At 36.5% G+C, this 26,208-nt stretch overlaps 1 protein-coding gene across 1 annotated transcript; it reads left to right on the forward strand.

Moving 5' to 3' along the window:
- Positions 1-1,159: 1,159 nt before the first annotated feature.
- On the forward strand, positions 1,160-24,738 carry Smp_069960 (ubiquitin-specific peptidase 5 (C19 family)). The gene is made up of 12 exons (XM_018790777.1): positions 1,160-1,178; positions 1,303-1,651; positions 3,296-3,659; positions 4,444-4,621; positions 5,620-5,883; positions 7,348-7,579; positions 10,315-10,523; positions 13,156-13,323; positions 14,676-14,997; positions 16,501-16,811; positions 22,852-23,097; positions 23,793-24,738. Exons 2-12 carry the CDS (start codon positions 1,414-1,416, stop codon positions 24,009-24,011), a joined length of 2,751 nt encoding a protein of 916 aa, XP_018646014.1. The 5' UTR covers positions 1,160-1,178; positions 1,303-1,413; the 3' UTR covers positions 24,012-24,738.
- The last annotated feature ends 1,470 nt before the right edge of the window (positions 24,739-26,208 follow it).

The following is a 26,208-nucleotide window of genomic DNA, read 5'->3' on the forward strand; positions in this document are numbered from 1 at the left end:
ATGCTCATCACCTACATTCTTCGTTTACAGATGTTGTAATGGATCATGCTTTAACAAATTTAATCAATCACTCTCTTCAAGTTGCACTCTTTTGGCACGAAAAATTGAACGAATAGCAAAGTCCAGATTCCGGCAGCTTACAACATGGTGGTATCTCTCAAATCATTGGTAATCAGATCTAACTGTACTGACCTCTCCTCAACTTTGTGTATAAAAATTTCTGCAAGTCCAAAGTGCAGTGGATCTGTTCAAAGACATAAACACATAATTTAAATCAGCTTGACAGTAAGTCTAGACTGACTTCAGGTTGACATTTATTAGCGTCTTCCATTACTTCTCTCCGAACTCCGACATCATAGGAGTAAAGTTGCACCAGAGATATCGATCACGCCCATACCTTGCCATTAGATGCCTTTTAACCAACCCTTTTAATCCGTGGAATGTGACTATATTATCTGAAAAGTCTGGTTTCGTTTATCTGAACTCTTTCTCTTGTTGCTGGTTCATGTTCAGGCTGCAGTGAACTGTTTTTTTAGCTTTCATAGCTATTTTTCAAAAAAGGACTTGATAGTCACTAGTAAAGTAACCATTTTCCTGAGATAACTTAGTATTTATGGAGACTATGTCCGAGGCTAAGCTGATTCGCATTACAATTTGACAACAAAGGTACTTTTGGAGACCGATTGTTCACTTTTATCTTAACATACTCCTCAAAGTTGACAGGTTCGCTTGTTGAGCACATTTTAAACAAAAGTCGGCTACTAATTTTACCAGTAATAGATAATTTGAGGCTGAAAGCTTGAATTCACTTATCTCCTTTGCGTTTTGCTTGTAACTAGAGTGAATCTCTGCTGTTAAATATCCGGTTTGTCAATGGGTATCAAATTTCTAAAACACATGAAACTTACTTAAAAGGGTCCACAAGTTACGCTTACGTTGAAAATGTTCACAGCTCAGACGATAAAGTTTGACTGTCTGACAAGCTATTTAGATTAATACATTTTCCGATAAAACGCCAGATAATATTAACGGCCTCTATGGTTCTACCAAGTCGGATTATAACGTCTCCATGGTTAACTAGGTGTTTTGTTTTATATGTGTTCTTAGATTTTGTCACGCATTAGCGGCTTGATGTTCAAGGACATCTTCAGACTACCTGACGCTTTGAACGTGTATTTGTAGGTCACACTTTTTGATCGTCTTCCTAACGCAGTATAGAAGGTCTGTTAACATGAAAGTGATTGTTAAACGATTTTATGTGAATTTTACTGCTTACTTTTCACATTATCTTTCTACTTTCAGCGTTCTGTTTGATTCACCTGTTGGTTCGCGTACAATTGTTAATTCATTTATTGTACTATCCAACTGTCTTTAATTTCCTTTGTTTATTGGTATTGAATCGGTCTGTCGTCAATGTCCGAATCTATTTTTGAGGACTTATCTGCTCAAGTCAGGATTCCTGGTGACGGGGAAAAGGTATTCAAGGATGAATGTCCGTTTTCGTTTGAGACACCTGAGACAGAAAAAGGAATATACATATGCATGCGACACTTCGTTGCGATCGGCTCTAAAACACTTAGGCTTTATTATGAGAAAACTGGCTGTCGTGCTTTCCTAAGATACAAGATCGAAAAGCAATTCAAAGATAAGGGTATGTTTGTTATCGTTTGGTATTTCACTTCCACGCTATTCTAAGGTACAAAGTAAAAATCGTAATTCTGAGTTTTTGGATGCAAGTATATGACTCCACTCACTACAACTTATCCCTGATTTTATAAAGTCATTTGTATTGTATTTCTTAGGATAGTTTACACGGCGAACGTTGTTTTTTACTTATTTGTTGAATTGTTTCACATCATCCATGCCTGAGTTGTTTTGAGGTTTAAAAGAAGAATGTTATACTAACGGTCGTCGTTTAGAGTATCATGGCTCTTTCACTATCCGGAATAGATTATACTTTTCTCCATCATTACTTGCCTTTCCATTTTACGTCTATTTTAACTTTAGCTTCTAATGATAATTACAAATATGGTCGCTGAAAACTATTTGATCCTAACTTTAGTACCCATGAAACCCATTTAAATCTATTGTCAATTCATTGGGGCTTCTGGTTAACTTGTTAGACCACCTCAATCTTCTGTTTATTATCACCCCCTGAAGTCTTTCTCAATTCTTTAAAGAATGAGTATCCAGTGTTTTCAGACTAACACATCTTTATCACTGAAAAATAAGAGTGGGTAAAACTTAAACGTTTTAGTCTTAAATAACTTTATCCCGATCATCAACCTGATTTCATTTAAAGCAAAAATTTATTCGAGTTAAAATTGCGTACTAGCTGTGTCAGCACTAATGACTACGGAATATTACTTAATTTATATGCTATAATTTCAAGTAACCTATTCGCCTTTTACTTGGTCATCCTTTTCTACTGCTAACTTCAATGTATTACTGCCGAAGATGATTAGAACTTGTTGCGAAGATTACCCATGGACATATCCATTTTACTACATAACTAATTATCAGTAACGATATGTATACTACATCCACACATCCTTGCACGACAGTTTATTTATTTATTTGAACATAAGTATTGGTGCAGAGGGTCACCGAATACATATGCGCCAAAGTCACTCGAAATGCTCTCACATGACCACGTGCATACAACCAGTGCCATGGAAGTCCTACTCACAGTCTTGTCGCAGAAGGCGTATTGTTTACAAAATTGAGAGGACGAAAAGCGAATGTTCGGGGCTTTAACCGGGTCAGTAGATACGGAGGATTCATCTAGGGAAGTTGAAAAACCCTGATTCCAAACCAATGGTGCACATGGGCTCCAGCATCCTGAGGGAACAAATGGCATATGAACCAATTGTTGGTCACCGGCTACCATGGGACTGCATCTCCTTAAGTTGCTCTACTGACTCGTGGATAAGACCTTAAAATCAAAGACTCGGGCTGTGGCCCTCTAAGAAAAGCACCAGCTTCACTCTGGTCACCCGGGCAGTATCACAGCCCACACACAAATCAAGTGCACAATAATTATGAGATTGTGCTTCCCATTACATCTTTTAGACTACGGTACCTTTACTTCTTCTTGATTCGCTCACTATATCAGAGCGGTTAGTGAGACTTGAAATTCGTAGAAACATTTTAGGTCACTTGTTTGGTCTTTTTATTGTCAGTATCGTTTGGTATCACTTAATTGGGAATTAAGTCACAGGAAAATATAATCTAATGAGTTGCATCATCTTTGGTGTGTCTAGAAAAAAGACTTGTTTTTATTGTGATTTTGTAGGTACTAGTGCTCAAGAACGCCCGACAAAACTCGCCGTTGGAGTTTCTGGAGGTTTTGACTTTCCCCAAGATATGTATACAGTCACTGAACATTGGTCGCTAGTACGTCTTCCGCAAGGCGACTCATTTGATATCCCGAATCCAGAACCCGGACAAGGACAATCTGATATATCTCACTTAGAGATTTTGGAACTCCCTAAACGCCTGGCTACTTCGATCGCATTAATTCAACGTGCTGAGTCAGTATTACTAGCAGAAGAACGAGCTAACTCACTTAAAGCTTGGGAAGATGATAATATTTGTTTTATTTCCTCGTATGCCATGAATTTAGCACAAATAAATAATTCTGTTCGGATTCCTCCGTCGTAGGTTAACATTACTTATTCTACTATTTTATATTTTGTTTTTAAATAAACAAACTGTCTTGTATCACTTTTACATCAATTCGATTTACTAATTATATATGCTTTTTTTACGTCCAGTATATCTATGGGACACTATCATCCTCTACACTTCAACTGTTAACAGAATACATAGTAGTAAACCTGAATTATTGTATATAACTTACTGTTCTCTTGCCAAGCGTTTTCTCTATACGGTATTTTGTGAACTGTCTTATGAGATGCCTCTGTTAAGATCATATCTTACGGGTTTGTTAAATGCACCTTAGTAAAGGAATTGTACTACTTCCAAACAAGTTACTTACAAACTTTTAATTTTTGTTACACACGTAGTTATAACAGAATAATTAAAACCGGTCATACTCGTCAACGCTCGGTCGAATTCATCCTCTGGTGATATCACATGTGTTGGGATTCGGAGAGGGGCTATTCTGTATGGTTAAAGACTATTTCAATCAACTAAGAAAACGGGATAAAACAACTGACCTGTGAAACTGAAAAGCTAACTTAAAAATACATTCGGTTAAATTACCAGAATGCAATTTAAATCTTATCAACTTGTGTAGATACCAACTGAATACAAAATAGATCTCACAAGATGGACCAAATGAAATACTGTATGACATGTTTCTGAGTTGAATAAAAATTGCTATTTATGAAGAACCCTGATAAAAACGTACGTCTTATTTTATTTCTCATCGAGAATTGCATAAAAATTCCTTGGAATAATTTGTAAATAATTTTTTAGTGGATGGAAATGTGCCAAATGTGATTTGAGAGATAATCTGTGGATGAATCTTACTGATGGAACCATACTTTGTGGCCGAAAATTTTGGGATGGGTCTGGAGGGAATAATCACGCTCTGGAGCATTATGAGAAGACCAAGTATCCACTAGCTGTCAAACTTGGAACTATAACTCCGAAGGTACTATAACGACTTTTAAATGCATCTTCTTAGCATAAATCACACACTCGGGCGATATGAATCTTTAGTAACAGTAGTTTTATGTAGTCCCTTAACCGATTAAGTACAGTACTTATACATAACGTGAAGTTTCATATCAACAGACCTATAAAGGGCTTTATTTGTGTCATAGTTTTGTTATTTATGCCGGAGTAGCACACCTAAATGTTTTGTTCATAAACCCCACTTGTTGGTCAACAATACCAGTGTTCATTTTTAATCGTCATATCAACTTCTTAACTGCGTTGTGGTTAACATGGAAATGTAGAATGCATAACTTTTCATTGATGAATCCTCGTTTCAATATTTTTGTGTCGCTCCAGGTCTGTTCTTTTCCTGGTATTACAGTTGGTTTACCGGCTCATAACAAGACGAAATACTGTACAATAGTGTAGGACTTTTATCCGTCAGATCGACGAGCACCAACCAGTGAAACTTTAATCTGCTCTTTTCTTTAAAATACGTTCTTTCATCGTATCAGTCATAATCCATTGACTAGCTAGTAATCACAATATCGCAAAAAACATCATTGTCTAACGGTTGGAAAACACCAAGTTTTGAGATATTTTTGTCTTTGCATGATTTCTTGTCCATATTTTATGTGCAAATAGACCTCTAAAGAAATCTGTATTGATATACATACAGGATATCACGAAATCACTTGATCTTTGTTGAACTTACTTACTTACGCCTGTTACCCCTCGTTGAGGAGTATAGGCCACCCACCAGTAATCTTCATTGAAATCGTCATGAAAATACATCATTACATAGCTAGCGCCAAACTTTACCAGAAACACAATACCTTGTCTTTTATTCCTTGTAACTGATAAAAAGTGCACGTTGTGAAATGATTATGAACTGTTGTTTACTTTCTAGCGTAAATAGTCATGTAATCATTCGTTTCGTGGTTGAGTTATGCTAAACGTATGTTTTTCCCCCACAATTCCTACTTTTCAAAGGGTGGAGAAGTGTTTTCATATCCTGAAGATTCAATGGTAACCGACCCAAAATTAGCAGAACATCTTGCTCACTTCGGTATTGATGTAATGCTTATGCAAAAAACCGATAAAACAATGGCCGAGTTAGAAGTGGATGCAAATGAAAGACTTGGAGAATGGCTAACATTGCAGGAATCCAACCATACACTTGAAGCACGTTATGGTCCAGGTATGACTGGACTTAGAAATCTCGGTAATACTTGTTACATGAATGCTGTGTTACAGGTTAGTTAGTAATGTTATGGGTAAAAACTATAATTTTGCCATTGTTGTCCATAAGAATTTCTAATACAACTCAATAACTAAGTTCAGGTTTATTTTATTGCTGGGACAATGATTCTACCAAGCTTTTTGAATTAAAGTAGGTGGATCGAAGTTAGAATTTATGAATCACTGAATAAAAGTCGCGTTTCTCAATCATTACGCCAGTATTCTATGATAACATCAAAGTGTCTGTTAAACAAATGGACATTGATTTTGCATTTTAGTTGTTCATGAAAGAGATTTTTGATGCTATTCTCGTATACCTAGTTGTATTTAATGTTTGAGACTGTAATTACAAATGGGCTTTTACTGATAATAATTAGAGGCAATGTTCCTAAATAACTCTCAGTGGTTTTATTAGTTCCAAGTAATTGATGTTTTTCACCTTGTTCAATTACCTCATCATAATCAGGTACATTTTTGCAAAAACACATCACCTACGTGTATCAATTCATTTGGTCTTTTATCCCGACATTTAGGTTTGTCTGTGCATCTGATACTTGTAGAACACAACAAATAATTGTCTCCTTTATATTACTTGTCATTACCCCAGTATAATAGAAAGTGATTAATTGCACTATTGATACTTTCATATCATTCTTAACACCGACTATATTTGGTTCTTTAGTTTGATATTTTATCCGTTGGATAGCCAGTCTGAAATTCCGAACAGTCTGTAGCTTTGTAAGTATTTCTTCATCGTTTAAAAAGACATTTGGACAGTAGGACCCTGAGTTTACTGATCATTCATTAGCTACCACTATAAAACCGATGTACTACCCGACAGTTTTCTTCAATTTCTTTGGATTTTAAGGTGATGTATTCCTTGCACCTCATAGGCTTTAAACTTAGTGGTTATGTAACTGTATCATTTGCTCTAGTTTGAAGCTTGACGTAGGGGTTCATATTGTTTCCTGATAATTCACTAACTGTTCCTACTCAGTTTGATGAAATTATCAAACTTTACGATATACAATACTGACCTAGAGAAACGATCAGTAATTACTAGTCAGTTTGAAGTGAATCAAAATGTATACATGTTTTATTTGTGTGAGATTATTAAACGTAACTTTACTCATAAACTGAAAAGCGAGAGAGAGCAGCAAGGCCTGATGGATCGATCCCTGATATCTTTAAGAATGGTGGCCCAGATTTTCCATCTCTGTTAATGGGTATGCGAACTTGACCTGGTGTATATACCTACGAGGTTCTACTGTAAGACTGACCGACTGAAATTGATAAAGTGAAAATTTGCTGGTCACAGTTTGCATGTGGGAAAGAGAAAGAGAGACAAGTAGTTCTTCGGTTTACATAACCTACTTAGTATGGTGATTGTTTCGTGTTACATATTCTTTGACTGAGTATTTGTATTAGTAGTCACTGTCTGATATATTGACTACTTTCCCCGTCTGATTTCACCATCAGGTTCTGTTTTCAATTTCACAATTTCGTTCGTACTATGCCTATCAATTACCAGTTTGGTGTGAGGAAGCATTGGATCAATTCACTTCTGAAAATCATCCACTTCTACCAGTAGATCATATTGGTCTACAATTTTCGAAATTAGGACATGGTCTTTGTTCAGGCGCTCATTCATGGCTAGTTCCAAATAATTTTAGTCATACTACTACAGGTGGCCCTGTGCCTATTCTCCCGGGTGAGTTTGATCGGTCTATAATTATGATTACTTTAACGTTTAACAGTCATTTCTGGCATTTTAATATCCTTGTACACCCGAAGGTAAGGAGAGCCTGCTCTTCCTCTCGAAATGCTCTTATATCGCTACACACATAGCTGCTACCAGAAAAGCCCTACTCATCACCTCGCAGCGGTGTTTTTTATGAAATTGAAAGAACCAAAAGCGAATATCTAATGCTTAAACCGGATTGGTGGGTACGGATGATCCACCTAGAGGAGCTGGAAAACTTTGATTCCAAACCCATAGTTCACATAAGCTCCAGGATCCTGAAGGAACAAACAGTGTCTGAACCTATTGTTGGTCACCGGCTACCATGGGACTGCATCTACTAACTTATTTCCACGACTTTGTGCTTTAAACTTACAGATCAAAGGCTTGGAATGTGACCCTCTAACAAAACCACCTGCTTCGGTTTGGGCACCTGGACAGTATCTTTGCCCTCATATAGTACACCGCCTTAATCAGATATGTTCACTCTATTTCTTTCAATGATTCTGTTTCATTACCACTTTGAAAAGGTCTGGTATAGAAATATTTGCTGTGTAGATGTTTATTGTAATATTTATTTTACATTGGTTGTTTAATGCCTTGTGATTGAGTGCGCATAGATAAAGTATCGTCGAATCTGTTGTGATATTCAGTAAAATCTTGAATTAATTATTGGTTATCTGATAATTAAGTCAGTCATTATATTAGGATATCGTGATATACCTAGTCTGTTCATTGATTACATGAACCGATAACGCATAAGGTTTGTTTTATGACATTTAACGGACACCAGTTCTGCTTTCCTATGGTAAAGCGTCCATTCTATCTCCGTTTCCATTGTTTAAAACGTCTCTAGAAGTCCTCAAATGTCAAGCTCTTCAGATGTTTTTCCGCTTCACTTTCTACCAACATCAAATCACAGATGTTCTATGTTTTTCTCAGTACTGTTGGGTGTCGTCCTAGACTTGCACCATGTTTACAGTCTTCATGAGCATTACTGAAACACTTGCTCGGGTTAAAAAGAGTTGTTTACTTCATTTCATCATATCCACCAGTGATTATCAATCCTTCGAGGATTTTCTTGAGGGTTTCCTTAAGTTTAACCAATAACCTTACCAGCTCATTTTGTTCATTGATGGTCAAACATTGTGTTATAACGATCCGTTTCCTTTCTTCCCACGAATGATCTACTTCAGTTTGGGCACCTGGGCAGTATCATAGCCCTCACACAAATCAAATGAGATTTGTGTGGCGCATATATATCTGCTGCCACTTTGTACCAATATTTATGTGTTTAAATAAATAAATAAATTACACGAATGGGATGTTAATTTACCCTAGACGAATACCTACACTAGATCCCCTTCCAGTGTCTATTCTACAGGACTTCAACACAACTCAGATCAAGAACACGTGATCAGCCTGACCAGAACGTAAATATATTTCCACGCCAAAACCCGACACAATCCAACAACAAGAACAGTTAACCCATAATAATGATAGGGGAATATATAACTCATCTGACACCTGTCAGACTATCTACATGTATGACTAAGCAGACAACCAATCATTATCATTCTCGCCCACACATCACATTGTTATTGACTCACTTAGCAGGTAAATGTTCGTGTATTTGTCTTCGAGCCATACTGTTAATTGTGATAATTGTTGTGTTAATTGTGCTATCTGACTGTCCTAGTTGAAGTAGGTGAAGCTGGGTTTGAACCTGTGGCTTAGTAGCTAAATGTAGGAGGTCTTTGGTACTGAACCACCGATCCATGCGTATACAGCTTCTGCCAGAGAAGTCCTACTCACTGTCTTGTCGCAAAAGGGGTGTTGTTCACAAAATTGAGAGGACGAAAAACGAATGTCCGGAGCTTTAACCGGGTCAGTGGATATGGAGGATTCACCCCCAAATGCGCTGGTACGGCTGAGAGTGGGGAGAGTCCGCTCTCCCTCTCCAAATGCTCTCACATGGCCACGCGTATATAGCCTCTGCCAGGGAAGTCCTACTCACTGTCTTGTCGCAGAAGGGGTGTTGTTTACGAAATTGAGAGGACAAAAAGCGAATGTCCGGAGCTTTAACCGGGTTGGTGGACACGAAAAGTCCACCTAGGGGAGTTGGAAAACCCTCATTCTAAACCAATGGTGCACATGGGCTCCAGCATCCTGAAGGGACAAATGGCGTATGAATCAATCGTTGGTCACCGGCTACCATGAGACTGCATCTCCTCACGATGCTCCACTGCCTTGTGGACTAGACCTTCAGTCAGAGGCTCCGGCTGTGGCCCTCTAAGAAAAGCACCAGCTTCACTCTGGTCACCCGGGCAGTATCATAGCCCTCACATAATCTAAATGAACTGACAATTTTTTTGTGTGGCGCATATGTATCTAGTGCCCCTTTGTACCAATATTTGTGTTCAAATAAATAATTAAAATAAACCGATCAATACGTATATTAATTAAATGTTGTCATTAATATTTATTCGGTTAATTGTTACTACTAGCTTATAAAGTTTATTCGGTTGAAATAGAGTCGATTGCTTAGGTAAATTATCCGTCTAATTACTCCATCTATTACAGCAATTTCAGTAGTCAATAATTGTTGTTTCTCTTATTCCCTTTTTGGGAGTAATAGACTTTCGGCTTCTAATAATTTTTATTTAACCAATTATTTTTATATATTGAAAATAAAACATGCACAGGTATACGTCCAATTTTGTTTCGTCGATTAATGGGTGCTCATAACTCCACATTTGCCACAAGACAGCAACAAGATGCTTGCGAATTTTTAATATATCTATTAGATTTATTAGAACAAAAAGCCAATAAACAGGAACACGGAAAAGTACATCCAAGTAATGTGATGCGTTTTGGTGTGGAAGAACGCCTACAATGTGGTTTGACAAATAAGGTAAATTGATTTCACCTATATGTACGTTTATCTTACTCATGACAAACTTATCAAGTTGTAGCTCAGTATTGAAGGTATTCAACTACCAGACCACTAAGTTCCAGGTCTAAACACTCTTCAACCTACTTTGTTTTAAGCGATCGGGTAGAATCGGTAACCTTTATACTTAGAGTAGGGCTTAAAGACAAGTTTTTGCCCCCAAATACCAAACTGATTCCTATATGATCATTACAAGAGGATCTCCTTATAGACTGGGATGATGGTCAGCGGACATGATCAGGGTCATGGAATTACGTGTAACAACCAAACACCGTGACAAATATCCCATTTATTTTCACTGAAGATATTGGATCACTATCTAAAAATACTTATCGAATCAACCCGTCATGGATTCTGTTCTATCTCGCTTTAAATTAGATATAGCCCATATAAATTTGCAATTAGGAAAATATATGAACAATATTCCATTTAAATAATCATTACAAACAACAGAAACATCTCCAAAAAAGAGTTCTACAAAGTTTCTACATAGAGTTCCCTCAAACTATATCATTTAATATAATTTAATTATTTTATTCCAGATTCACTGTAGGGATTATTTTGAATTTCTGTAATTTCCACTGTTATTATTTGACCAGGTATTATTTCTAGTATAGATTATAATATATTTGAGTTCTATGTAAACCTATGTTTTGATAATTGTTCCCCTACACAGATAAATACGTCAACACTAAAGATCGTACTCATAAGGAATTTATCTATCCATTGCCTACGATTCACTAACACTCACTAATAGGGTATATAGATTTATTGAAACAAAATGATAAGAACTAACAATTACACTGAAATTGTACAAAACGAAATTGATCCACTCATTATTTTCATGTAATAGAGATCACATTTAGACATAACTATGAAGGATTGGGAATCTTAAAACATAACGCTACTCTAACATATAATGTATTTCAAAATAATGACAATTGTTAAAATGCTTATTTAATGAAGTACAGATGCGTCAAAAAACATTTGATAGTAATTAAAGACACGCCGCCCGTGTGTTCTAATAGTAGTGAGTTCTATTAATACTATATATGGTGTAAAATACAAGAGGATGTTGGAACTAAATCATATGACATAACTGAATAATCACATGTGTTTGTTTATATTTTAGCGCTGAGCAAATACTTTTTATTAGGCCACAGTGGCTGGCCACTAGTCCAATTGATTAAATAATAACATGACCCTATGATTTAATATACAGTTCAATAAATAGTCTTGTTGAAATGTTATTGGTGTTTACACTTTTGCATCATAGTAGGTATGAAGTATTTAAGAAAAAGTAATATAAATCCTATACCAATGATATTGTTAGTTAATGTGAATTGGTAGTGAACCAAATCCTGTCATTACCATGAAAATCTAGCTTGACTTTTATCGAATCGCACCAAACAGAAGAGACTTTTATTTGCCGATCGAAATGTCGATTCCTTTACGTGCTATTGGAGTTCATGACTACGAAGTAGAATCTGTAAAGGTTTCTAAAATGTATGTGTTACAAATATTTGATTATACGTGTCTTTGAAGTATTCCTTCCATCTGGTGGAATCATCAAGTCAGTAATACTGAGATTAAATATATGGTTTTAGTTAGATTGTTTAAGATGGTCAGGACTCGAGTTATACATTTCTTATCCATTGTACATTCTATTGTCCCTATGTAGCACAGATGAATGGATCATTGACCTCTGATTCTAGTGATGTACGAGGACGTTATGTACAGCTAAACATATATATATCCTAATTCAATTCAGTGATGCAGTTATATTTTTTGTGCTTCATCGTAACCCTCCATACATTTCACTACTCTCCCTTAATCAATTCTTCAGACAACCAGCATAACAGCGATGCTGCCTTCCCACAAGGAGGGATGGGGTTAGAAAAGGTCGACCTTAAAAATGCACACCTCGCCTTATCCCACGGATTTCCGTCTCCGGCGGTAATGTCCTTTGAAGAACGGAGCTAACACGTCAAAAATCCCCCACAAAAAGGCCGTGCGTGACCGGCATCAAGCAGTTGTCCCTTGGGCACTGCGGTCACGCTCCCAGGTCGTTAAGGCCAACACTAATCCAACTTCCTTTTCAGGTCCCTCAAGAAATACCCTTCCACGGTATAGGCAACCTGGAAGTAAAATCAGCCTTCATACTCGCAACTGCACACGATACCAAGTTGGTCACAATCAAATCCTTCCGACTAACTGACTTAATCAATTCTTATGAACTACATTTCTTGTTTTAAGTGTTCCTCTACTTCTCATTTTGTCATTTTTTCACTGCAGTCGAAATTATAGAAAATTTGACAACTTCATTGGGTACATATTTATACTACTAGGTCTTACATTGTCTTTGACTGTGTTTTCTTGACTTACATTAAACACTTAGTCTAACACAAACTAAATTCCTTTGATCAATACCTAAGTGCATACATCTGAACAAACTTGGTTATTATCAGCGGTGTATGATATATAATACAAAGTACAATAAACTATACTCTTTGCATAAATGATCTCTGTGATTTTGTTTTAATTGCCACCTTTCTCACCTTTCCCCTCAATACCATACACTTCACAACAACAGGTCTCGTACAAAACTGATCATGAATGGATTCTTTCAGTTCCAGTTCCAATGGAAGCGGTAACGAATCAAAAAGCATTAGACAATTATGAGAAACGACGTGCTGACGCTGAGTTAAATGGTATACATTTATCACCTGAAGAGGTTGTACGACCAATTATTCCTATGGAAGTAAGCAATAAAACGTATAAATAATATAATTGATATTTATTCACTTGTAGTTATTTACTTTATGTGTATTTTCCTTACTATAATTCTACCATATTAATTATCTACACAATAGCTTATGTTATCCTGCATTATACAGAATAATAGTAATCAGTCAATGAATGTAAACAAGGTGATTGTAAGTGTTGTTAGAGGTATGAGAATGGTTGTCGATCCCCTGGTCCTCACACTAAAATGATATTTCTTCTGAAAGTAAAGAGAACTTGTTTAGTAGTGGTCTTGATGATTAAATAACCCGACTGCATGACTCAAAGGACACTTACTTGAGACCGATCTTTTTGCTAGTAGTTTCTGATATGTGATCTCCGTACTTTTAGGACCATACCTTTGATAACGAAAATAAGTGGATCGACTTTCTCTAATCCTCCCCTTCCGTATTGAGAAGGAAGCATGTCTACAAATATTGATTGTCTGATAAAAACACCGTCCTGCTATCACACTTTACTACGGTCAGCTGTACAATTTCCCTCTCAAATCTCAAGTTTGTTACTTTTAATTTCACCACTTTCCAGCCAACTTATGTGGTGCACTAGAATCCATAGGAACGAATATTCAAGCCAGTATATGTAGGCCTTACCTCTACTTCAAGGTAATAGCTACATTCGGGAATTGTTTAATAAGATCCCGTTATTTGTAACTACACGACCAGTCAATTTGCAACAATTAATGCGAATTATAATCTACGAATGAAGTTTAAAATTCACGTTTTTAACTAATTTAATTTTGTTTTAAAATAAATAGAAAAAGTAACAATTCGTTAGTCAAACAAATCATTTGAGATATAACATAATTGTTAAATCACTTCTACTATTACCGTCTGATGTTTCTATTGCTTTCTAGTTCTAGCCATGATGGTTATCATTTCCCACTGAATTTTGATCAACTATCAATAAATATCATACCCTAATATAATTTCTAAGTTCTAACTAAAGTATATTGTAGCGTACACCTGCTCAAATCAAATTGTATCTCAAAAAACAGGCAGTCAATGACGCGTGTACGGTTGAATGGCCAAGTGATTAATAGTTAAGACATGCGTAACACATGTTCACTGCTTGCCTCGATATTGAGTGCTGATTAACGTTAAAGTGATCTAGTAGCAGCTACAGTATTTAACTGCATAAGGATGCCCAGATTACTTTATCAGGACTCACAAGATAATCATGTTCATTAATAATTCTCTTGTTAATTAATAAAGAAGATGTTAGTAACAATTAGTGAGTAAAATAACGTCTCCTTACCATTATTATTATTATTATTATTATTATTATTATTTTCATCGATAATATTCCTAGGCTTGCCTGTCGGCTTGGGCTCAAACAGAACGAATTACTGATTTTAAAACACCAGCAAGTCAACCTCCAGGTGCCAAAACATTCGCTTTACGTTCTAATCGTTTAACAAATTTTCCAAATTATTTATGTATACAAGTTGGACGATTTACTGTTGGTACAGATTGGCTTCCGAAAAAATTGGATGTGGACATCGAGTTGAAATCATCTGTTGGAAATCATGGTAATACAGAATGGTTTATTGATTTAAATAATTTACGTGCACCAAATGGTAGTAGACCGTTGCCTGGTGAACAATTGATGCCAACTGGAGATGAAATAAAATGTAAGTTTAACACATGGATTATGTCACCTATGTGTTTTAATACATTAAACTTGTGCATTTCTAGTTGGTTTCAGATTCGGCTCTTCAACTCTACCTAACTCGATAGTTTAAGTAATCAATCATCTGTGTTTATCACAATGAGTTTATGCTATCTATACCTGCTATGCTTGGAGAGATTACGATAACACTTAAACCGGCGAAGTGGAACGAGGTCAGCAACAAAATAAGCGGACAAGCTAATCTATTCCAATGCACCCCAGCCATGGTAACTATAGGAAGAAGATCAGATTCAACAGAGGGAAATGTATATTCCACAAGCGCACAACTCAAGCGCATATAAACAGCATAAAAATATCATTGGGAAACATCACAGAATAGCGTATTGAAAGGCGAAAAAGAACAAATTACATTTAATGTCCTTCCAAGCGGGAAATGCAAACTAATAATGGAAACCGGCGCTTTTGGCGCGAAAATGAGGGATTCAAATTTCAAAAACAAAATTACAAAAAATGAGATACTTACCAAGTGGTTTCTTTGTATCTGGCATTTCCAGCAATATCTTGATTATATTTTCATTAATTTTAATTATCCTTTTAAAATCTATTAGATAATTATGTTTAATAATATTACTTCGATAAGTTTAGATTTGCTAAGCTAAATATTTGTGCATGTACGTTATACTGCCTATACTTCAGAAGTATGATAATGAGGTCGGTGATATAAATTTCTCCTTATGTTAGCATAATATTACCAGTTTTTGTTAGTTAATGTGTGAACGTATTTCCCATGATATCTGAGGAATTTTCTTTAGAATATTTATCAAAGTTCACTCTTTAACAGAAAGATACGTACATGTTAATAGTCTCATTCAATAACCCTCTTAGTTTTCCCACTTTCTGAATCTTAGATAATCAAAAAGATAAACTTCTCCAGAAACAGAACATCAGTGTTTTAATATTGTTTAAGATATGTGTGGTTGATACTTCTCAGTTACACTGGCATCATGAACAAAAATCCCTCTTTGAAGGACCTGAGAAAAAAGCGGGATGAGTATCGAAGGCTTGGTCAACATTGTAATATAGATTCAGAGGTCAAAGGAACATTGATTCGGAGAAGCTACAGAGATTTGGTTTTTTTCCCAAAGTATTTTAGGTCCATGGACTTTTCAAACACTAACATCTGATATTCATGGAGCGAACAATAAGTCATGTTAGTTTTTTTAGTCGACCTTATCTGTGTCATTTTTTTCGGTTTCAAAAAGATAGCATCGCTAGAGATATTGGTTATCCTTAAGAAATTAGTTAAGACCACGTCCTAGTACAACTGATTGTACAGCATTTCACTAGGATTTTAAATTTTCCGTTTTTTTATTTAATCACTGTCTAACCAACCTTTCTGGAACAATAGGACGTCAACGAGTATGTTTTGTTGTCAATACATGCATTACTTGTATTATTACTTCAAAGAAATTCCTCCTTGTTCTTTCCCCACATTATCATATAGCTGAACAAATGAAAATTGATGATGATGTACAGTCAGATGTAACAATTATCAATGATCTGTTAGTTATGGGTTTCACTTTAGAAGCAGCACAGAAAGCTTGTAAATTTACACAAAATAGTAGTGTAGAAAATGCTACCAACTGGTTAATGGAACATTTAGATGATCCAGATTTAAATGATCCGTTGCCGCCGCCTAGTGATTATCAACAACAAAATAAACAGAAACAATCAGTGGTTGGATCGGTCACTTCTACAGATATTGACGAAAACGCAGTTGAAATGATGTTGGCTATGGGATTCAGTAGACAACAGGTAGGTGAAATTATATTTCTAATTTGATAAAATACAAAGTTAATAATCGATAGAGTTAAGAAGATTATTCAGTAAATTACTCAATAATATTTTTTGAAATCTAACTTGTTTCAATCATTTTCTTGTCATCTGAAGACTTGAACTAATGTTTAATGCTTTTAGTAGTAGTGGAATTATAAATAAATATAAAACTTCAGTATACCGTCCTTCTTGTGGTTAACTGTTTACTGAAGTATTCGACTATCATCTCTTTAGATTACAGGCTCAAATCTCTATTCACGTATTTCAATCTATACAATTAAGTAGTATCACTAGTCGTCAGACAAAAGATGCGAAGAAAATCTAAGTACATAAATGTGTTTAACACTGTATTTTGTTATGCAATGCTCTCTCAGATAAGTATGTAATGTCCTTTTTATTATATATATATATATATATATATATATATATATATATATATATATAACAGCTAACTCGTTTCCTGTAATTACACGTAAATGTTACCTCACCACCGACTGAATATCCAAGTTTTATATCCAGGTTTTTCTACCTCACCAGTCAAACTGCCATATCTACTTAAAACATTACATTTAACTCTACAATTACTGACTTTGTGGTTCCACCAAATGAGAACAATTCTTCAACATCACCTATGATTAAATGTTTAAATCTTGTATAAAAGGAATACTAAAAGCATCGGAGAATTTTCGGAAGCTTGGCACTCAGGTTAATCAGCAATCAACAAACACACTGAAATCAATCCAATCTATCAACCAATTAGAAAAAAATAATGGACAAATATAGAATCAATAATCCTACCGAAGGGGAGATACAACCAAACAGTAGATGCAGTTAATGACAGGTTGGAGATTAAAAATAACCAGTCAAGATCAAGGTTGACAGGACAAGCTGAGTCATTTGTGGAAAAATTCGAACACCTCAATTCTACCTGTTGATTTTGCTGATGGTGTTGTTCAGAAGAACAATGAAAGCTCCACAACCGAAGCATCCAACTCTGCAAATAAAACTCCATCTAAATCACCTATAATCAAATACTTGCAACTCACATATGCCATGAATCTTTTTATGTCCATGTGATCAGTCGATGTAGGATGAAATATTCTTGTCTCGCAATATCAGGTCAGTCATAACCACAAACATAAGAACCCCCACGACACAGACGCGGCTTCGACCAAGTTGCTTTAACACATTAACGTTGGAAAAAGAATCATGAAATGAGTAACAAAAATCGATATATTGTAATAATGAGAAAAACTAAACACTGAGAATATGGCTTGAAAAGATAGAATGAAAAGACTTGTATCAAGGAATATTAAAATTCACGACGTAGATAAAGACAAACAGTGAATGCATCTCTTCGTCATTATGATCTATTCTGAGTCATGTTATCCAACATCAACTAATAATTGTCGTTATCAAACCGATGTTAATCGGTGTTAGTTTATCAACAAGGCTAAGATCAGTAGTTAATGAATTCTTGAGCCACCATTAATAACCAGTCTTTGAAAACTGAAATCTACCATAATATTATGTGTAATTCACAAATATTTATAGTAGTTGTAGGTTACCCTCACTTTCGCAACAATAATCCAATCTAAAGAATATATATATATACGCATATCTTTTGATGTTTATCGATTGTTTGAAATTGTTCCTTCGATCATAAAAAAGAAAATCAATAATATGTATTGAAAAAAAAGTCTTGTTTTGTTTCTAAACTAATTAATTAGTAAATAGTGAAATCAGCTGATTGTAAGTATATTGAAGTGCAACAGAAAAAATAATCATTTGTGTAGTCCATTGATATTTCATCCAGCTACTAGAACACATACACACAGAGTTCTTGCATTAATTAGTTAATTTGAAGTAATGACAAAAAATATTGACTAGTGGATTTTTTTGTTGGCCAAGAAATCGATTCAGTATCTAAGCGACAAACATATATATATGAATGTAATTTGGTTTAGCCTACCCAATAAACATTTTCAATTATTTTTAGTCTTCTCATTCAGAGTAGTAGCCTATTAGGAATTCGCATACAGAATGTTTTTGTATATCAGTATCAGTCTTGAACACTGCACATCGTAACACCTTTTTGTAGATTATAGATAGACGCTTTTGGTTTTAATGTTTTCTCTGAGCTAAATGAATAAATTGTTAAGTGTTTCAGTGTCATTCCGGACGACAGACACATCAATTATCAGAAATGAGTTTTGCGGAGATTTTAGTAATTTTATAGTTGAAATCACGCGTCAATTGAAGCTCAGTGGTCTAGAGGTTAAGCTCTCGTGCGCGAAAATGATAGGTCCTGGGTTCGAATCTCGCGAGGCGGGATCGTGGATGCGCATTGCTGAGGAGTCCCACAATAGGACGAAACGGCCGTCCAGTGCTTCAAGGTTTTCCATGGTAGTCTAGCTTCAATTGACCCATGATTTCAACTATAAAAAATTGATTATCGCCTAGCCCATGTAAAAGGTTGTTCTTCAGTCAGTTATAAAGTAGAACCTGACACATATGCACTCCTGGTCAAGTTTCTATAACTCATCAGCACAGAGAGATGAAATGGTCCGACTAAGCCCCAGAATAGTGGAGACATTATTTTATTTATTTATTTAAACACATATATATTGGTACAAAAGGGCACCAGGTACATATGCGCCACACAAAATAATGAAAGTAGGAAGAGAAGGGATGAAAAGATAAGGCGGACTGAAATGTACAACCAGAAGACTCTTTCAGTTAGGAAAGTTAGAACCATTCTTTATGTAGAAAGTAAAAGAAGGTTGCAGCAGGATCGCCACTGGCTTCTATTCTGAGCCATATCTGATAACGTCTCTAGCCACTGTGTTGCACCATCTCTCGGACCCCAACCAGGGAGTCGTTAAGGACCAACGGAAGCTAGCCCTTTGCAGCTCTCTTTCATGCCACGACACCATGTCATACACTGACCTCCTCTCCGCTTTTTCCAACCAGTCCCAGGGTCGGCAAATAATGCACGACGTGGAAGTCTCTGGGACGACATTCGTAAAACATGTCCAAGCCACCGAAGTCGGTGTTTCAAGATGGTGACACCAATTGAATTATCGTCTCTGCGCCCGAACACACGATGCCGAACCTCTGCATTACTAACATGGTGTTGCCACTGGATGTCAGCAATCCTTCGGAGACAACGATGATCGAACACAGAGAGACGTCTAACATCCTCAACTCGGAGAGGCCAGGTTTCACAAGCATAGAGCAAAACTGCTCTCACCGACGCGTTGTAGATCCGACCTTTTACAGCCAGACTAACATCACGAAGGCGCCAAAGATGGCCCAGATTGGCATAAGCCGCTCTGGCTTTCATTATACGTGCATCAATCTCATCACTCACGCCACCACCAGCACTTATATAGCTACCTAGATACACGAACTTCTCAACTACTTCGATCTCCTCACCACTCAGGGTGAGTACAGGATTAGAATCCTGCCAGTCTTGTAGGAGTACTTTGCACTTGGAGGGTGCAAAGCACATGCCATACCTGCGGACACTGATTGCCAACTGATTAAGTGCTGATTGCATGCCTTGGGCATTATCGCACAGTAAGACAATATCATCCGCATACTCAAGGTCGAGAAGTCGTTCTCCAGGTAACATATCCACACCGCCATTACTTACATCCACCAGAGCTGTTTCCAGGATGTCGTCGATGGCAAAGTTGAAGAGGAATGGTGAGATCGGGCAACCCTGCCTAACCCCACTGCTCGAATGGAACTAGGGAGAAAGGTGGTTGTATGCCCTCACTCTGCCTGAGGTGTTCGTATACAGGGCCTTTAAGATGTTAATGAACTTCTCAGGCACACCCTTCTTCAATAGACAATCCCAGAGAACAGTCCTGTCCAACGGATCGAAGGCCGCCCTGATATCAAGAAACACTACGATTGTTGGCCTGCGATAAGTATGACGGTGTTCTAACATTTGGCGGAGGGTGAAGATGTGATCAATGCATCCTCGACCAGAACGAAAGCCAGCCTGCTCCTCGCGAGTCAATCGTTCGCGGGTTTTAAACAACCTACGAAGAATGATAGAAGCCAATAGTTTGGACGCAATCGAAAGTAGACTTATCCCCCGATAGTTATTGCAGGAACAACGTGAACCCTTTTTAAAGATAGGGACGACTATTGACTCATTCCAAGATGTTGGAACACTTTCTTGCTCCCAAACCTTTCCAAACAGCACAGTCAATTCCTTAGTCAGAAAGTCACCACCATCTTTAAAAAGAGCCGGAGGTAAGTCATCTGGGCCCGGTGATTTGTAACGTTTCAAGGGTTGGAGTTCCTTGCGGACTTCCGCCTCGTTTGGTGGATCAGTCGTCACCGGCCATGGGGGGCAGGACAAGCTGGTTGATGTTGCCGGAGCAGCAGGCCAGTTGAACTGCCCTTCGAAAAATTCCGCCCATCGTCCAAGACGTCGACAGATGTTAGTGATTGGCATCCCGTCATCCTCGTAGATTGTTTCACTCACACCAGACTTCTTGCTGCCAGTGGCTCGGATGAGTTGAGAGAGCTTCCGGCAGTTACCAGATGCAGCTGCTGCTTCCATCTCATTAGCACGCTCCGACCACCAGGCTTCCCGGTCCTTACGCAAGCTTTGCCCGATTTCACTACGTAACAGCCTTCGTTTGTGGTCAAACTCACGGTCACCCGGAGTAGACCGACGGGCTTCCATCAGTTGTAAGGAGCCAGAAGAAACCCAGTGCTTGTAAGCGGGACGTTTCGCGAAGCCGCAAGCGGCTTTACTCGCCATTTTCATGGCGTCGTGAAGATGCAACCAATGCTCATCTATACTTTTCGGTGGGGTGGTAGCTAGCCTAGAGGCTAGCTCCGCTCGATACCTACTTGCAACAGAAGTTGCAGCCAGTTTACTAATATCAATCCGTTGGTTTTGGTCAATCCTTCGGCCACTGAAAAGTAAGGTAAGATTGGCGCAGACCAGGGCATGATCAGACTCCAGATAGGTACTCCAAAAGGAGCGGCAGTCTTGTACACAACCACGCCAGCGGTAGCTGATCGCGATGTGATCAATCTGAGTCCAGGCTTGGGATGCAGAGGGAGGACGCCAGGTGGCACACCGGCGATGACTGTGCCGGAAGTTAGTGGAGACAGTGACAGTATTAATAGTAATAGAAAACATTAGGCATCGAAGATACGATTCGAGAAGAACATGAGTCAGGGAAATAAAAACTAAAACATTGTGAGGATGTTAAGAACTCAGAATTTGGAAAAAGACAAAGAATGGATTCACCTGCATCAACGCAAACAATTTTAAGCAATGACATGCGAAGTTTCCAACCATTAGTTACGCCAATCACTCAAACCCCAACCCACGTAGTCAGCCCCCATCGAGGCAAACGGTGGTTAGGCGTGTTTAACAAATGTCCCAACCACCTCAGTCCGTAAGTGTTGAATTGATTTGTTTGAATGGACTTCTTTGTGATTGGTTAGCTCCGTATATTTTCCTTACAAACAATGTTATCAAGACAAATGGATTCAGTACTTACACTTCAACATAGAGTAGGTGTTGATGATTTGCTACGTAGTGAAACTGAAAACTTTCAAATGCATTCATTCAGCTTAGCGAAAACAACAGAGTTAATATGTATAACTATGTTATATTGGCACATCTATTTGCACTATTGGAAGTGAATGATGAACATTCTTTGATCGCTTAATACGCATGGGATCTGGAAACTTTGGTGAATCGAATCATCCATCGAATGATGTAAACTCATATATACAGCGGAGTATATTAGTTCTCTAGAGATTACAGATTCATTTTGTTAATAAAATACCAACTAACATTCAAATTATAATAATCTTTTTTTACACCTAGGTGTTAGAGTGTAGTAGTGACTAACTAACTTATGAAGTATAGCTTATGAATTATATACATATTTGACTTGTACACATCATATTTCTTATAGATTTCGTTAGATTCTTTGATTAAAATGTCTCCTCTCAATCTTTACTTTTATTTCAGTCAATCGTCGCATTACAACATAAAAATGGTAATTTGGAACAAGCTGCTGACTGGGCATTGAGTAGTCCAGATGAATTAGAAACTTTATTACTTCAGTCTGAAATAAATATGACTAATAAATCTTCCGCTGATGCTGGGAATAATTCAAGTCAGACATCATCATCTTCATCAGGTCCATTGCTATCAGATGGTAGTTCAAAGTATGAATTATTCGCTTTTATTAGTCATATGGGAAAGTCGACCAATGTAAGAAAACTAATTACGTTCAAATGTGCATACTTACAAAATGATTTTTCGTTTGTTCCAAATCTCTTAGTTTGTGCTTGATTTTTTTTCAAGCTTGTATTATAGTAAGTTGTGTGTTAATCCACATGACTCAACATATGTATAGACTAGCAAGTTTCTCTTGCAGTCACTAACTAATTGTGTAGCTAAATTGTTTTCATCGCTCCTCAAAATGACAACACAGATCCGTCAGTAGTGACATCTTGAACTATGTAGTTAAATCAAGTTTAAATTCCACAGCGTGTAACCAGGACAAAGCCTAGGTTCACGATTCCCTGCGGACTACCTATTCTAAAAAATGTGAAGATGAGGAATTTGTTGATGAGCTAGTGAATCTTCATTGATTGAAGAGACTGTGTATTCGAGTATTTTTTGAAAGTAAATAATTCACTCCTCGGGTGTTATGTGTACTATCCTATTATATATATATATATATATATATATATATATATATCCAGAAAAAAATGTCAGTAAACTGCTGTCAGTAAACTGCTAAATAGGATTGAGTGACTTATCTATCTTTGAAATATAGTTAATATCTGGCAAAATAGTATACATCCCTAATCATCTACATTATTGACTTTGATTAACAAAGTTTTATTTAGTCGGGTTTTATTATGAGACATTCAAATTGATATTTCTTTTGTTTTACACAGGATGGTCATTACGTAGCTCATATTAAACGATCATTTCTAGCTAAATGTATTCCTCATGAACCGCCAGTATATCATGTTGGCTCACCAATTTGTGGCGGTTCCGATCAAGAATGGATTATATTCAATGATGAGAAAGTAGCAAAAAGTGAATGCCCTCCACATCGTCATGCTTATTTATATTTCTTTCGAAGATTAGATGCTACTGATCAGTCTGACTAACTCTAACTGCGTATGTGTGTGTGTCGGAGGGGTGAGGCAGTTGAGGTCACCCAAACAGTTTAGTGTTAAAAAATGATAGATTTATTGTTCTTTTTTCTCATTCACTGTCTCCACTTATCTTCCATTCTTATTTTAAACTACATCACAGAAATGCATTAAGTTGTACACATTATGAATTTAGAAAACCTGCTCTTGTGTGCTTGTGTGTGTGTGTGTGTGTGTAGAAATGACAAATTGCTATTGTTCCTTCTTCATGTTAATACAGTACAATAACCTATTCAAAAGTATAACACATTAGCTTTCTCCATTCCCTTATTACATTTATGCGTTCATTCATTATTATTTCTCATCTTGAGTTTATCGTCTTGAGTTTATCATGTTGTAAAAAACAAGTACAAACAGTAAACCCGACTATATTGATATAATTCTTGAATACATTTTTTTAATCAAACTAAACTTGGTAACAAAAAAATCTATAACATACAGATATAATATACACACGTACACAAACAAACACAAATACAAATACTACCTCTTTTCTGTCTATATATTCCATTCATAAACGAATAACACATTGTTTTTATTGAATTATTTACATCGTATAAAATGGATTGTACGTGTTTTGATTATATATAACTTACTCGTTGTTAATGATCATTGTTATTAACTATGATGTTATGTAATTTTAAAGGATATCATGAATAATAAAAGTAAACACTTTAAAAGTAATATAGTTTCCTTTTTCTTTCTACTTTGTTTATTGCTTGATTGTTTAGTGTTTATATAGTTAAGATCATGGGTCAATTGAAGCTAGACCACCATGGAAAACCTGGAAGCACTGAAAGGCTGTTTCGTCCTATTTTGGGGTTCCTCAGCAGTGCGCATCCACGATCCTGTCTCGCGAGATTCGAACCTAGGACCTACCAGTCTCACGCCAGAGCACTTGACGGATAGACCACTGAGCCGGCATCCAACGGTGTTAATGTCTAATCTCAACCAATCCACGAAATTGAGCAACCATTCGCCAATGTCTTCAGTGAGTTGATATCTCCCAACAGACCACTGGTCACTGCTTCTCAGGTTTTCCATGGTGGTCTAGCTTCAATTGACTCATGATCTTAACTATATAAAATTACTAAAATCTCCACAAAACCCCTTGTGATGATTGTTTTGTGTTTACATATTGTTTACTTTGATTACTACTGTATCTTATGACTATTTAGATGTAAATCTTAAGGTATTCAATACAAGTAAACTATTGGATCATGTTATTGTGAAATTTTAGTGAAAATACTAAATTGATCATTATAAGGATTAGTACTAATGAAGGCAATCAATAATTGGTTAATCTCTAAGTAGTAATTAATGTCATGTTTGTTTAATCATTGAAATACTGATCGAGTTCTATCAACTAAGTTTAAATGTGGTCACTGGTCTAAATGATGTAAAAAATATATGTACAGAAAAGCCATGCTTCATCTATCTAGGCTTCATGATAATTGGGACTCTTCAGTAAAACATAACTGAAATCTTGAGGGAACTAATACCATCTGTGAAATTCACTCAATTTCAGACATGACCAATGAGCTGTTCGAGCTGCCACTGATTTCCTGTAGGACAGATATTTATATTGATTAATGATTGAGTCACAGCTTGTTTCATGTTTGTCTTGTCTTTTTTATTGCTATTCAAACTGTATCGATTAAGCTTTTGTTTAGACACGAAGTGAAATGACTTTTCAAAGTATACATGCTTTTTTGATGTCAGTTGATGGTTGGAGGTAACTAACAAGAAACTAAATCGAAATTTCATGTCCATTGGTATTCATCAGTAAGGTATTCTTTCCAGCTTTAGTGGAGTATTACTCTCAGATGGAATTGTCACTATTTATGAAATTGGTGTTTTAAAGTTTATGTCACCCAATTGTTTTATACTGGATATCTCCCATTTTACTTAATAAATAATCCATAAATCAAGAATGATTTAGTTATACATTCTAAAGATGTAATTTCAGCAGTAACATTTTTAGTTAGGCTACTGGAATTCGTTTTGTTGTGATAAGAAATGCATCATCTATAGTCAAATAATAATCACGTGCTCGCTAGTAACTAATTTCGAGAAGTTAGTCTTGGAGCTCTACTGAGAAGCCAGCGATAAGAGGAGTTCATCTTTGTCGGTCTGAGGTAGTTATCCGCTA

The sequence above is a fragment of the Schistosoma mansoni genome, assembly GCF_000237925.1.
Source record: "Schistosoma mansoni, WGS project CABG00000000 data, supercontig 0037, strain Puerto Rico, whole genome shotgun sequence".
In the NCBI taxonomy this organism is placed as follows: Eukaryota; Metazoa; Platyhelminthes; class Trematoda; order Strigeidida; family Schistosomatidae; genus Schistosoma; species Schistosoma mansoni.